The sequence below is a fragment of the Salmo salar genome, chromosome ssa09, assembly GCF_905237065.1.
Source record: "Salmo salar chromosome ssa09, Ssal_v3.1, whole genome shotgun sequence".
Lineage (NCBI taxonomy): Eukaryota > Metazoa > Chordata > Actinopteri > Salmoniformes > Salmonidae > Salmo > Salmo salar.
In genome coordinates this window covers 39168468-39182769 of record NC_059450.1, presented here as the reverse complement: position 1 = coordinate 39182769, position 14302 = coordinate 39168468, and the positions used below count along the sequence as shown (strand labels likewise).

The following is a 14302-nucleotide window of genomic DNA, read 5'->3' as shown; positions in this document are numbered from 1 at the left end:
TATTCACAGTGTGTGTGTGTGGGGGTGGGGATTTATCAAACGTCACGAAGCCACCCCTGCTCAAAATGTTAGTTTCACAACTCTCGATTTGTCAGGGGTGTAAGCATTAGTCCAAACAGTTACAAAACGTTTCGTTTTGCAACTAAAACGACCGTTTTTATTTGACAAATTCAGCTAGGTCTCTACACGTTTCGTGCCTTTTAAGAAACGTTTATCAACAGAATAGTTGTAATAAATACACCCTAGGCCTCCTCCAGACTCGCGTTTTGGCGAATTCTCGAATACAGTGCTCTTTCTCCAGTCCTTATTCAAGGGCACGATACTTCTGAGATGTCCGCTGGCTCCGAAGAGTCATTTATGAATTTAACCGGACACATTGTGACACATTTGGTTTCCCTAACTTTATGAAGCAGTATCTAACGTTATTGATGTAATATACATTTCAGTCTCGGCATATGTGATTTGAATAGCAATCCGGATTAGTAGGATAATCTATGAATGACAATATGGATTCTGATGAAGTTCAACAAACAGGTTGGTGAAATTAAATGATAAATTGCCGTTTTTCTATGTAATATATATAAAAAAATCGCAGTTCATCTCAAGTGTCTTTTAAAATGTCTTCAGAGTTTGTAGGCGAATTCAACGAATGAAAGTCCTACCACTACAGATATTATAAAGGAGCTTCATTTAAGGAATGCACTTGTTGGTTGCCTAAACGTTGTTACAGTCTTACTCAGACAGCAAGTATGTCATTTTCTAATTAAAGGATTCCTTGTTTTTTAATGCCCAAATTGTATTTACTGTTTGATTTGTATTATTTCTGTAGATGGCAGCGCATTAGAAGAATCAACAAGTAGTCCTAATCAAAGGATGACAAGATATCAGATCCTCACATTGATGTCAATCGCATCTGTCAACTTCAGCTCAATGATTTGTTACTCTATACTGGGACCATTCTTCCCCCAAGAGGTATTGTGCAATAGCCTACCAATAATTGTACTTCCTCATTGAGTATGACATATTGTTACAGGTTTTGTTTTTTCCGATTTAAGTTTTGAGGTTGGACTTTAGCCGTATAGCTCGTTAGCACGTAGGGCGCACCGATTGGTGTCTTCTATGGTATATCGGATATCACACAATGTATTGTGCATCAGCCACCTACTAGGCGAGACGGAAAGAGGATTACCGATTGGTGTCACCTCGTTAGTCAGTATGTGTTACACCTGTGCTGGCCGAGGTGCTATTTCCGAGTGGCTGGCCCAGTGCACCTGTTGTCAAATCAAATTTTATTGGTCACATACACATGGTTAGCAGATGTTATAGCGAGTGTAGTGAAATGCTTGTGCTTCTAGTTCAGACCATGCAGTAATATCTAACAATTCCACAACAAATGGAATTGTTCATTGGATCAGCAATGTCAGAGCGGCATAGGCAAGATGCAATAGATCGTGTAGAATACAGTATACACATGATCAGTAATGCAAGATATGTAAAAATTATTAAAGTGGAATTAATAAATTGACTAGTATTCCATTTATTCATGGAGGCAGGTAGCCTAGTGGTTAGAGCGTTGGGCCAGTAACTGTAAAGGTTGCTAGATCGAATCCCCGAGCTGACAAGGTACAAATCTGTTGTTCTGCCCCTGAACAAGGGCCCTAGGCTGTCATTTAAATAAGAATTTGTTCTTAACTGACTTGCCTAGTTAAATAAAGGTTAAATAATATATCTTTTTCAATTAAGTGGCCAATGATTTTAAGTCTGTATGTAGGTAGCAGCCTCTCTGTACTAGTGATGGTGATGGCAGTTGCCGTACCAGGCTGTGATACAGCCCGACAGGATGCTCTCAATTGTGCATCTGTAAAAGTTTGAGTGTTTTAGGTGACAAGCCACTTCTTAAGCCTCCTGAGGTTGAAGAGGCGCTGTTGCGCCGCCTTCACCACACTGTCTGTGTGGGTGGACCATTTCAGTTTGTCAGTGATATGTACGCTGACGAACTTACAACTTTCCACCTTCTCCACTACTGTCCTGTCAACGTGGATAGGGGGGTGCTCCCTCTGCTGTTTCCTGAAGTCCACCATCATCAGTTGTCTTGAGAGATGTGGAGGGTCAACACCTTTAGTTGGCGCTCCCTATTTGATTTCATTTTGTGCCACTTTTTTGGTTTGCTTCCTATCTTTAAGTTTGGTGTGGGGTTTTTCTTTTGTTTGCCTATTCTTGAGCAAATTTAGTAGGTGTTAATGGTGGGTGTCAGTTGTTGCTAGTCAACTTGCAGTGGACACCCCCATGAGTGTCTTTCAGAACCCCTCCTAAAACCTCTACCTGTTTTGTTTTGGTTGTCAGCGACTCTTTGTTAGTTCCCCCTTCTGTTTGAGTGACATTTATGGTTTTCTTGCTGGGGAACGTAACAATATACTAAACTGTGAGTTAATGTGGAGTTATTATGCAGAATCATGATTTCTTTATTCAGATTCTAGAATTGAAATATTACTAAATTAATGTTTAGCAGTACCGTAGTAAAGTACACTTAATTTTATTGGTTGGATGTAAGATACCAGTTCAGACTAGATGTCATGACTGACTTGTATTTGTATAATGTGTTGGACACGAGAAAAGCACCAAAGCATACAATGGATACTCAGTCACACATCAACTCATGCAAACATCAAAGTAGAAACTCGCTCCTGCAGGTTCATGCTCTACGACAGGGCTCTCCAACCCTGTTCCTGGAGAGCTAACCCTCCTGTAGGTTTTTGCTCCAACCCCAATTGTAACTAACCTGATTCAGCTAATTATTAGAATCAGGTGTGCTAGATTAGGGTTGGAGTGAACCTACAGGATGGTAGCTCTCCAGGAACAGGCTTGGAGTGAACCTATAGCACGGTAGCTCTCCAGGAACAGGCTTGGAGTGAACCTACAGCACGGTAGCTCTCCAGGAACAGGCTTGGAGTGAACCTACAGGACGGTAGCTCTCCAGGAACAGGCTTGGAGTGAACCTACAGCACGGTAGCTCTCCAGGAACAGGCTTGGAGTGAACCTACAGGATGGTAGCTCTCCAGGAACAGGCTTGGAGTGAACCTACAGGACGGTAGCTCTCCAGGAACAGGCTTGGAGTGAACCTACAGCACGGTAGCTCTCCAGGAACAGGCTTGGAGTGAACCTACAGCACGGTAGCTCTCCAGGAACAGGCTTGGAGTGAACCTACAGCACGGTAGCTCTCCAGGAACAGGCTTGGAGTGAACCTACAGCACGGTAGCTCTCCAGGAACAGGGTTGGCGTGAACCTACAGGACGGTAGCTCTCCAGGAACAGGGTTGGAAAGCCCTGCTCTACAACAGAGTATAACAGAAAGTGGCCCAGGTCCTAATCCAGGCACTTCTCCTGTCTGGACTACTGCAGCTCTCTGTTGGCTGGGCTCCCCGCTTGTGCCATCAAACCCCTGCAATTTATCCAGAACGCTGCAGCCCGCCTGGTGTTCAACCTTCCTAAGTCACCCCACTTCTCCGCACGCTCCACTGGCTTCCAGTCGAAGTTCGTAGCCACTACAAGACTATGGTGCTTGCTATGGAGTAGCAAGAGGAACTACCTTCAGGCTATGCTCAAAGCCTACAGCCCAACCTGAGCTCTTTATTCTGCCACCTCTGGTCTCTTGGTACCCCCAACCCTTCTTGGAGGTCAACTCCCACTCAGCCCAGTCAAAGCTCTTTTCTGTCCTGGCACCCCAATGGTGGAATGAGCTTCCCCCTGATGCTAGGACAGCAGAGTCCCTGCCCATCTTTTCTGAAAACATCTGAAATCCTACCTCTTCAAAGAGCATCTTAATACCCACCCTCTGGCTAGAAGCTCGTTGCAGGTTTTGAAAATCTTTTATTTTAATTTTTGTACTGTTTAAAACATTTTTTTTTATCTTATCTTCTGCTGTCACAGAAGCCTTTTTTTTTAGGACCTTTATCTTTTTAACCACAGATCATAGAAATGTGCTGTTTTCACATATGTAGACTGGAGAATGAATATGAGGTTGACAATTCCTGGAATTTCACTTTTAGGATGATAGTTGATCTAATTGCTAAAGATGATCTTTATGCTTTTGGGAAACTCAACCTATAGATGAGTGAACGTTGCTGACCTAAACAAACACTGAGTCAAGACTGTTATAAAGTTAACTGTTGTGACTGTTTTCCAAAGTATTTTGTGAAGCACATGCCTTCTCTTTCCAAAAGGAAAACAACATCTTGTACACAATCATAACTGAAGCTTTTTGGTGTTTTGCAGTATCTGTATGTTTGATATTGTAATTTATTGATAGATACAGGAGCTTTACTCTATGTATATTGTCTCTATACAGGCTGTGAAAAAAGGAGCCAGTCAGACTGTCATTGGCCTTATATTTGGCTGCTATGCTCTGTGTAATCTGATGGGCTCCTTAGTACTGGGTAAATATGTAAGTATTTGGAATAACTAGGCTATAGTGCCTTCAGAAAGTATGCATACCCCTTGACTTCTTCCACATTTTGTTTTTACAGCCTGAATTCAAAATAGATTACATGTTTTTCTCTCACCCATCTACACACAATACCCATAATGAGAAAGTGAAAACATGTTTTTAGAAATGTTAGCATATATCTCATTTAAATAATTATTCACACCCCTGAGTCAGTACATGTTAGAATCACCTTTAGCAATGATTACAGCTGTGAGGTTTTCTGGGTAAGTCTAATAAGATCTTTGTGCACCTGGATTGTACAATATTTGCAAATTGTTCATTTTTAAATTCTTCAAGCTCTGTCAAGTTGGTTGTTGATAATTGTTAAACAACCATTTTCAAGTCTTGACATAGATTTTCAAGTTGATTTAAGTCAAAACTGTAACTAGGCCACTCAGGAACATTCAATATGATCTTGGTAAGCAACTCCAGTGTAACTCCAAGTCAATCACACTTCTGTGAAATCAAACTGTCCACTTAGGAAGCAACACTGATTGACAATACATTTCACATGCTGTTGTGCAAATGGAATAGACAACAGGTGGAAATTATAGGCAATTAGCAAGACACCCCCAATAAAGGAGTGGTTCGGCAGGTGGTGACCACAGACCACTTCTCAGTTCCTATGCTTCCTGGCTGATGTTTTGGTCACTTTTGAATGCTGGCGGTGCTTTCACTCTAGTGGTAGCATGAGACAAAGTCTACAACCCACACAAGTGGCTCAGGTAGTGCAGCACATCCAGGATGGCACATCAATGCGAGCTGTGGCAAGAAGGTTTGCTGTGTCTGTCAGCGTAGTGTCCAGAGCATGGAGGCGCTACCAGGAGACAGGCCAGTACATCAGGAGACGTGGAGGAGGCCGTAGGAGGACAACAACCCAGCAGCAGGACCGCTACCTCCGCCTTTGTGCAAGGAGGAGCAGGAGAAGCACTGCCAGAGCCCTGCAAAATGACCTCCAGCAGGCCACAAATGTGTATGTGTCTGCTCAAACGGTCAGAAACAGACTCCATGAGGGTGGTATGAGGGCCCGACGTCCACAGGTGGGGGTTGTGCTTACAGCCCAACACCGTGCAGCACGTTTGGCATTTGCCAGAGAACACCAAGATTGGCAAATTCGCCAGTGGCACCCTGTGCTCTTCACAGATGAAAGCAGGTTCACACTGAGCACGTGACAGACGTGACAGTCTGGAGAAGCCATGGAGAACATTCTGCTGCCTGCAACATCCTCCAGCATGACCGGTTTGGCGGTGGGTCAGTCATGGTGTGGGTCTGGCATTTCTTTGGGGGGCCGCACAGCCCTCCATGTGCTCACCAGAGGTAGCCTGACTGCCATTAGGTACCGAGATGAGATCCTCAGACCCCTTGTGAGACCATATGCTGGTGCGGTTGGCCCTGGGTCCCTCCTAATGCAAGACAATGCTAGACCTCATGTGGCTGGAGTGTGTCAGCAGTTCCTGCAAGAGGAAGGCATTGATGCTATGGACTGGCCCGCCCATTCCCCAGACCTGAATCCAATTGAGCACATCTGGGACATCATGTCTCGCTCCATCCACCAACGCCACGTCGCACCACAGACTGTCCAGGAGTTGGCGGATGCTTTAGTCCAGGTCTGGGAGGAGATCCCTCAGGAGACCATCCGCCACCTCATCAGGAGCATGCCCAGGCGTTGTAGGGAGGTCATACAGGCATGTGGAGGCCACACACACTACTGAGCCTCATTTTGACTTGTTTTAAGGACATTACATCAAAGTTGGATCAGCCTGTAGTGTGGTTTTCCACTTTAATTTTGAGTGTGACTCCAAATCCAGACCTCCATGGGTTGATCAATTGGATTTCCATTGATTCTTTTTGTGTGATTTTGTTGTCAGCACATTCAACTATGTAAAGAAAAAAGTATTTAATAAGATTATTTCTTTCCTTCAGATCTAGGATGTGTTATTTAAGTGTTCCCTTTTATTTTTTTGAGCAGTATATTTGGTTTTGTGTTTTAGGTTATTGTCCTGCTGAAAGAAGAATTTTCCTCCCAGCACCCACGATAAACCACAATTTAAAAAAAATCTTAATATTATAAAATATATTTTCCCCAAACATAACACTGTATTCAGGACATGATGTATTTTTTGCAGTTTTCCTTTTGTGCCTTACTGCTATCAGGTTACATGTTTTGGAATATCTTTGTTTCTGTACAGGCTTCATTCTTTTCACTCTGTCATTTAGGTTAGTATTGTGAAGTAACTACAATGTCGATCCATCCTTTTCTCTTATCACAGTCATTAAATTCTGTAACTGGTTTAAAGTCACCATTGGCCTCATGGTGAAACCCCTGAGCGGTTTCTTTCCTCTCTGGCAACTGAGTTAGGAAGGACGCCTGTATCTTTGTAGTAACTGGGTGTATTGATACACCATCCAAAGTGAAATGAATAACTTCACCATGGCCTCCTGAGTGGTTGAGCGGTCTAAGGCACTGCATCACAGTGCTTGACGCGTCACTACAGACCCGGGTTTGATCTCAAGCTGTGACCGGGAATCCCATAGGGCGGCACACAATTGGCCCAGCGTCATCTGGGTTAGGGGAGGGTTTAGCCGGAGGCTTTTACTTGGCTTATCAAGCTCACATTGGTACGGCTGGGTTCCGGGTTAAACGGGTGGGTGTTAAGAAGCGCTGTTTGGCGGGTCACGTTTCGGAGGACGCATGACTCAACCTTCATCTCTACCGAGCCCGTTGGGGAGTTGCAGCAATGAGACAAGATCACAATTGGATATCACGAAATTGGGGAGAAAAAGGGGGGTAATATACAAACCAAAAAAACTTCACCATGCTCAAATACCAATAGGTGCCCATCTGCGAGGCATTAGAAAACCTCCCTGGTCTTTGTGGTTGAACCTGTGTTTGAAATTCACTGCTCGACTGCAGGACTTCACAGATAATTGTATGTGCGGAGTACAGATGAGGTAGTCATTCACAAATCATGTTAAACACTTATTGCACACATTTCTTTCTGCTGAACTTTAGGTTTGCCTTAACAAAGGGGTTGAATACTTATTGACTCAAGACATTTCAGCTTTTCATTTTAAAATAATTTGTCAATTTCCACTTTGACGTTATGGGGTATTGTGTTTAGGCCAGTGAGACACATTCTCAATTTTAATCATTTTAAATTCAGGCTGTAACACAACAAAATGTGGAATAAGTCAAGGGGTGTGAATACTTTCACCCTGTTCCCTATGTACTTCTGATTAGGTACCATAGGGCTCTGGTCAAAAGTGATGCACTTCATAGGGAACAGGGTGGCATTCGGGATGCATACAACATTTAGTGATCAGACTACTCTGCTTGCAATATGACTTTTCACACACACAACACCTGCTTATCTCTCCTTTCAGATTGTTCAGATCGGGGCAAAGTTCATGCTAATTTCAGGCTTATTTGTGTCGTCAGTGTGCACCATTCTCTTTGGGTGAGTGAGATTTGATAGTGTTCTGCAAGCATCTCATACTGTCTATTGTGATTAATGGCAGATGACTACTTAAATAAGTTAGTTATCCATCAACAGATTCCAGGAAAAGTGCTCATGAGAACACATTTTTTTTTTTTATATTTTAAGTGCCCTCCTACAATTTTTACTCAACATGGACAAATACATATTTTCATTTAATTATTTCCTGTTCTTGTTTTACAGCTTACTCGACAAAGTTCCTGACGGAGCTACTTTTATTATTCTGTGCTTTATCATAAGGTCTGTTGACGCTGTGGGCTTCAGTGCTGCAATGACCTCTTCTTTTGCAGTTTCAGCAAAAGTTTTCCCAAACAATATAGCAACTGTTCTGGTGAGTTTAGTCAGCCAACCCTTGTGTAAGAGTCTATATGTTATGTGGTGGAATTAAACACCATGTTCAAACAAAAAAACATTATGGTTGAGGTTAAAATGTTTTGTATCCCAAGAGTTTGGCACCATTTGTCTGTCTGAAAGCATCCTTAGCAATGAGCATTGTAATTAGTTCCTCTATTTGGTCATAATAATAATATGATGATTCAATTGGACTCTATTCTATTTGGAACTGGAACCCATACAAACAAAATTTTAAGGCAGATCCTTCTACTTTGTAAATATAAGTCTGTGGGTACGAGGTAAAACTGAATGTGCACATTTACTTAGTTTAATATTGTGTTGTCTTGTTAGGGTAGTCTGGAGATATTTACAGGGCTGGGTCTTATACTGGGACCACCAATAGGTGGATGGCTGTATCAGTCGTTTGGATACGAAGTTCCTTTCATGGCTCTGGGATGCTTCCTATTTCTCATGGTCCCCTTCAACATGTACATCTTACCAAGCTTTGGTAATGGTTTATTTATGGTTTATGAACTTTTAACTAATAGTCAGACGTCTATAATGTATTTCTAAATACCTTATGTCCCCCACTTTTAAAGAAAAGTGTTAACTTGTGTATAGTTTTACCTAAATGTTTAAGTTATCTGAGTCTAAAAGATGCATGTTGAGACCAGATGTTTTCTCTTTGTCATTATGAAATGATTCCTGTGATGATATTTCTTGTTGTATTATTCTGCTTGTTCCTCTGTTCAGCTGCTGATCCTAGCAAGGACTCCTTCTTCAGGCTGTTCACGCATCTGAAGATAGTCCTCATATGCTTTGCCATATTCACACTGAGTTCGGGACTCGGCTTTTTAGATGCGACCTTGTCCATATATGCCATTGATACGGTAAAGCAAAGCATACACAAGGGTTGAGGTGAATTCCATTTCAGTTTACTTCCTAATTGACTGAACTGAAATACTCCAACCCTGGTATACTTGAAAGCCTCATATTTGAGAATGTATTTGTCACATTTCAAAATACGATTATGTCCAGTAGGATGGATCTCGGTAACTTAATGTTTCCGTTTTTGTTCCTCCATGTAGTTTGACCTGTCTCCAGGTTATGTGGGTCTTCTCTTGCTTGGTCTGTCGTTGCCTTACTGTCTAGCCTCACCTCTGCTTGGTATCATCAGTGACAGGTTTCCTGTGAGTACAGTCAACCCAACACTACACCATACAACACTATAATATACTATAATACACCACATTGTTGGTTAAGGGCTTGTAAGTAAGCATCCCTGTTTTCAGCACATAAAATTTGATTTGATTTACACTATACTACATTATACTATACAACATTATACTAATCAACACTATACTACATTATACTATACAATGCTACACTATACACATTACACTACACAACGCTGTACTATACAATGCTACATTATACTATACATCGCTACATTATACTATACATCACTACATTATACTATACATCACTACACTACATTATAATATATAACACTATGCTACATTATACTACACTATACAACACTATACTACATTATACCATACTACACTATACGACACTATGCTACATTATAGTATACTATAGTATACATTATAGTATACAACACTATACTACATTATACTATACACTATACAATGCTACATTATACTAAACAACGCTATGCTACATTATACTATGCTACATTATACTATACAACGCTATGTTATACTACACTATCTACATTATACACCATTACACTATACAACCCTATACTATACAACACTATGCTACATTATACTATACAACACTATACCGCACTATACTACACAACACTAGACTATTATACTGTACAACACTGTGCTATAAAACACTATGCTGCTTAATATATTACACCACTATGCTAAAAAGCAATATGCTACATTATACTATACAACACTATAGAACATGGTAGTATACAACATTGTAGTATACAACACAATGCTACATTGTAGTATACAACACAATGCTACATTGTAGTATACAACACTATGCTACATTGTAGTATACAACACTATGCTACATTGTAGTATACAACACTATGCTACATTGTAGTATACAACACTATACTATTCTACATTGTACTATACACCATTATACTATGCAACACTATACAATACAACACCATACTACACTATATGACATTATATTACACAACACTGTGCTACTCTATTCTACATTATACTATACAACTGCATACTATACAACATGATGCTACATTGTACAACACAATGCTACATTATAGTATACAACACTATACTACAGTATACTATCCAGCACTATACTACATTGTACTATACACCATTATACTATACAACACTATACTACATGATAATATACAACAGCACTACATTATACTATACAACACTACATTATACAAGACTGTGCTTTACTACACTATACTACAACACTATACTACATTATACAACACTATGCTATACTATACTACATTATACTATACTACATTGTATATTATACTATACAACACTACATTATACAAGACACTATACAACACTACAAGACTGTGCTATGTTATACTATACAACACACTATACTATACTACACTAATATCAAATCAAAATGTATTTATAAAGCCCTTCTTACATCAGCTGATATCTCAAAGTGCTGTACAGAAACCCAGCCTAAAACCCCAAGCAGCAAGCAATGCAGGTGTAGAAGCACGGTGGCTAGGAAAAACTCCCTAGAAAGGCCAGAACCTAGGAAGAAACCTAAAGAGGAACGAGGCTATGAGGGGTGGCCAGTCCTCTTCTGGCTGTGCCTGGTGGAGATTATAACAGAACATGGCCAAGATGTTCAAATGTTCATAGATGACCAGCAGGGTCTAATAATTATTATTATTATTATTATTATTATATTATAATAATAATAATAATAATAATAATAATAATAATCATCATCATCAGTGGTAATATACAATACTATGCTACATTATAATATACAACACTACGCTACACTACACTATAAAACACTACACAACACTATGCAACACAACAATATAGTATACAACAACACTACACAAGACTGTGCTATACTACACACCACTTCACAACACACTATACAACATACTATGCACTATATAATACTATAATATGAAACACTATACAACACTACACAACAATATACACTACAATACTATAAACCCCAATACCAGACTACATAATACTACACTTAAATGATAATGCCCGAGAAGCCGGTGTTTGGAGGATATATTGGCGCAGGTGTTGTTTGGCCCGAGAAGTCCAGTGCCGAGAAACCGTGCCAACATATCCTCCAAACACCGACTTCAATGGCATTATCACTTTTATTCAACTGGTTACCAGCATATTCAAATAGTGATTGACATATTTTCATTAAATGTTATTTTGATGAATTTATTCATCCTTCCACAAGATATAGTCCCGACACACATCTAGGGTTGCTATCCAAGCCGGCTGGTCTTTCGTTCTATCGGTTCGGTTGCCAGTCGTTCAGTCCTTTTGTTCTGTATCTATGGACAGAACTTTCATTCTAAATGTTACATTGCCATACTGGCTGGCAACATTCTTATCCCTTGCTTGCTAGCTTGCCAACTAACTTAGTCACGTCAAACACCGCAGTCAGAATAACAGCAAAGTAGCTGCATTTGCATTTGTTTAAGCTGTTTTCTAGTGACATTTATTTGGATACATCCATAATAATGACCTAATGAGGCGCGATTTTACCTGACATAGAAAATGTGCTCTCTCGTTAGGACACTGTTGTTCAGAGGAGCTAGCCAACAACACAGCTAACACAATCACTTCAAACTGAAGCTGGAAAGACTGCAAACTAGCTGCACTTCGTTTGGTTGTACCTTTTTTTTTCAATTGACATTTCTTTATTTATATCCATAAAAATGAGGCCAGCTGATTCATGATTTTGACTGGCTGAGAAACGCTGCCTGCCTGTCTGTCTCGTCCCGACACATTCATTACTATGTGACAACTGGAGATCAAATTTGAATATTGAAACAATCTTGGAGAGACAGACAGCAACGTTTATACAAATATCCTGTTAAACTAAATGTTAGTCTAAAAGAAATGTGAGAATGTCTAGATGCTTTTTATAGTTGAGAGCAAGTTTATAAATTGCCTGGCTGGGCTGATGAGACAGTGGATTGCGCAGTCAGATGGAACAGAGTAAATAGGTATTTTAACATAATAGATTTAGCCGGTGGTAACTTGTGGAATAGACACTGGCTGGAATGTGGCTTTAACTAATCGGCATTCAGGATTAGACCCAACCGTTGTATAATATACTATATTCAACACCAACCAATACCAGTAGTGTATTGTAGTCACAACTTCTCTTTTATACATATACAATAATGTGATTTTACCTTCTGGTTGTGTTTGCAGTCCACGAGGCCGTGGTTCATGGTGCTAGGAGGCTTGTTTACAGCAACTGGCTTCTGGTTCTTAGGTCCTGTCCCCATTCTGCAGATAAAGAGGTCAGCATTTGTTATTGTCAGTGTGAATGTACTACTTGTCCTGCTATTATTGCTAACTAGAAGCCAATATGATACAATTTTTGTCTCTAGTCAGCTGTGGCTGGTGGTTTTCATGCTGGGTATTATAGGATTCTCTCTTAGCATGACTGCCATCCCTACCTTCCCTGAAATACTCGACTGTGCATAGTGAGTTGACCATTTACATACACCATGGCACTTGCGCACATATACAAATATACTCTATTTACAATGTCCATTTTCACTTAGAAAAACATATAATCATGCACGAGGTACAGAATACAAAATAATATTGATAATTTTCCAATGGCAGTGAAAATGGATTTGAGGAGGGGCTGAGCACTCTTGGACTGGTGTCTGGATTGTTTGGAGCAGTGTGGTCCTTTGGGTGTGTACTTGCAGTCTTTCTTATATTAAGTCTCTGAGGCACAATTTGAGAGTTGGAGTTCAGAGATATGAATTCTTAACAAAGGTGTGTTTTATTTGTTCAGGATGTTTTGTGGTCCAACGCTCGGTGGCTTCATCACACAACAGCTGAGCTTTGAGTGGGCTGCTTCTGTTCAAGGAGGCCTGGACTTTCTAGCCGTATGTATTATAATAATTTTATATAGTGCTTTTCATTACAACAAGAGTCTCCAGACACTTTAAAAAACAAATAAAGCAGACATATGGTTCTGGCAGTTCTTGGACTATGATCTCCCACAGCTTCAGATGAATGGTTCTGGCAGTTCTTGGACCATGATCTCCCACAGCTTCAGATGAATGGTTGAGGCAGTTCTTGGACCATGATCTCCCACAGCTTCAGATGAATGGTTGAGTCAGTTCAGAAGGGCAGATATGAATCCTATTAGGCACACTTCAATACTGTCAGTCCTGCCTCGACACTCCTGACTGCCGTCTCCTGACCCCTAGAAACGGGGAACTCAAATGTCTTTGCTAAATTGCTCACTTGGACATAAACACATTATTTCTGCTAGTTAGTAAGATTGAGGTCACATGGATAATTTTATAATTTTTTTTTTTTTTTCAATGTGCTGTCTGCATATGACTAATGTTTCCTCTTTTCCTCAGGCTTTTTTTCTTGGTGTATATTTTCTCTGTCAAAGAACACGACAAGAAAGGTAATGATTCCATATTAGATTTTGTTTATTTACATAAACAAGTAAAACATTTATATTGAGAGAGCCATTTGAAAAGAGTAACAGGTTTGGAGAAATGTGTATTTGTGCCTGAATTTTTTTATTTGTTGGGATCTGAAGGGCTCCTCAAATCCAGAACGAAAGACCTTCCGATGAAGCTACCCATCTTCTGACCTGAACAACGATCATCTACCAGCAACAATAATTTATATTTTCTGCTGTGAGAAACTGGTCAAATTAAGATCCTACACCTGTATATGTACATATGTGCTAAACGTGGAATGTAACTTGTATTAAAATATACAACCTAA

General features: G+C 40.2%; 1 protein-coding gene across 3 annotated transcripts; it reads left to right on the top strand.

Moving 5' to 3' along the window:
- The first annotated feature begins 37 nt into the window (after nt 1–37).
- Nucleotides 38–14302, top strand: LOC106611325 (MFS-type transporter SLC18B1). Of its 3 annotated transcripts, XM_014211410.2 has the most exons (14): nt 38–534; nt 830–972; nt 4345–4440; nt 7867–7940; nt 8163–8310; nt 8664–8820; nt 9066–9202; nt 9401–9502; nt 12743–12834; nt 12925–13020; nt 13166–13240; nt 13344–13437; nt 13924–13973; nt 14112–14302. In XM_014211410.2, the coding sequence occupies exons 1-14, from the start codon at nt 495–497 to the stop codon at nt 14167–14169; spliced, it is 1362 nt and encodes a 453-aa protein (XP_014066885.1). In that variant the 5' UTR covers nt 38–494; the 3' UTR covers nt 14170–14302. The 3 variants fall into 3 exon arrangements, with proteins under 3 accessions (XP_014066885.1, XP_014066884.1, XP_045579615.1); XM_014211409.2 differs by having other exon boundaries at nt 12743–13020; XM_045723659.1 differs by lacking the exon at nt 4345–4440 and having other exon boundaries at nt 12743–13020.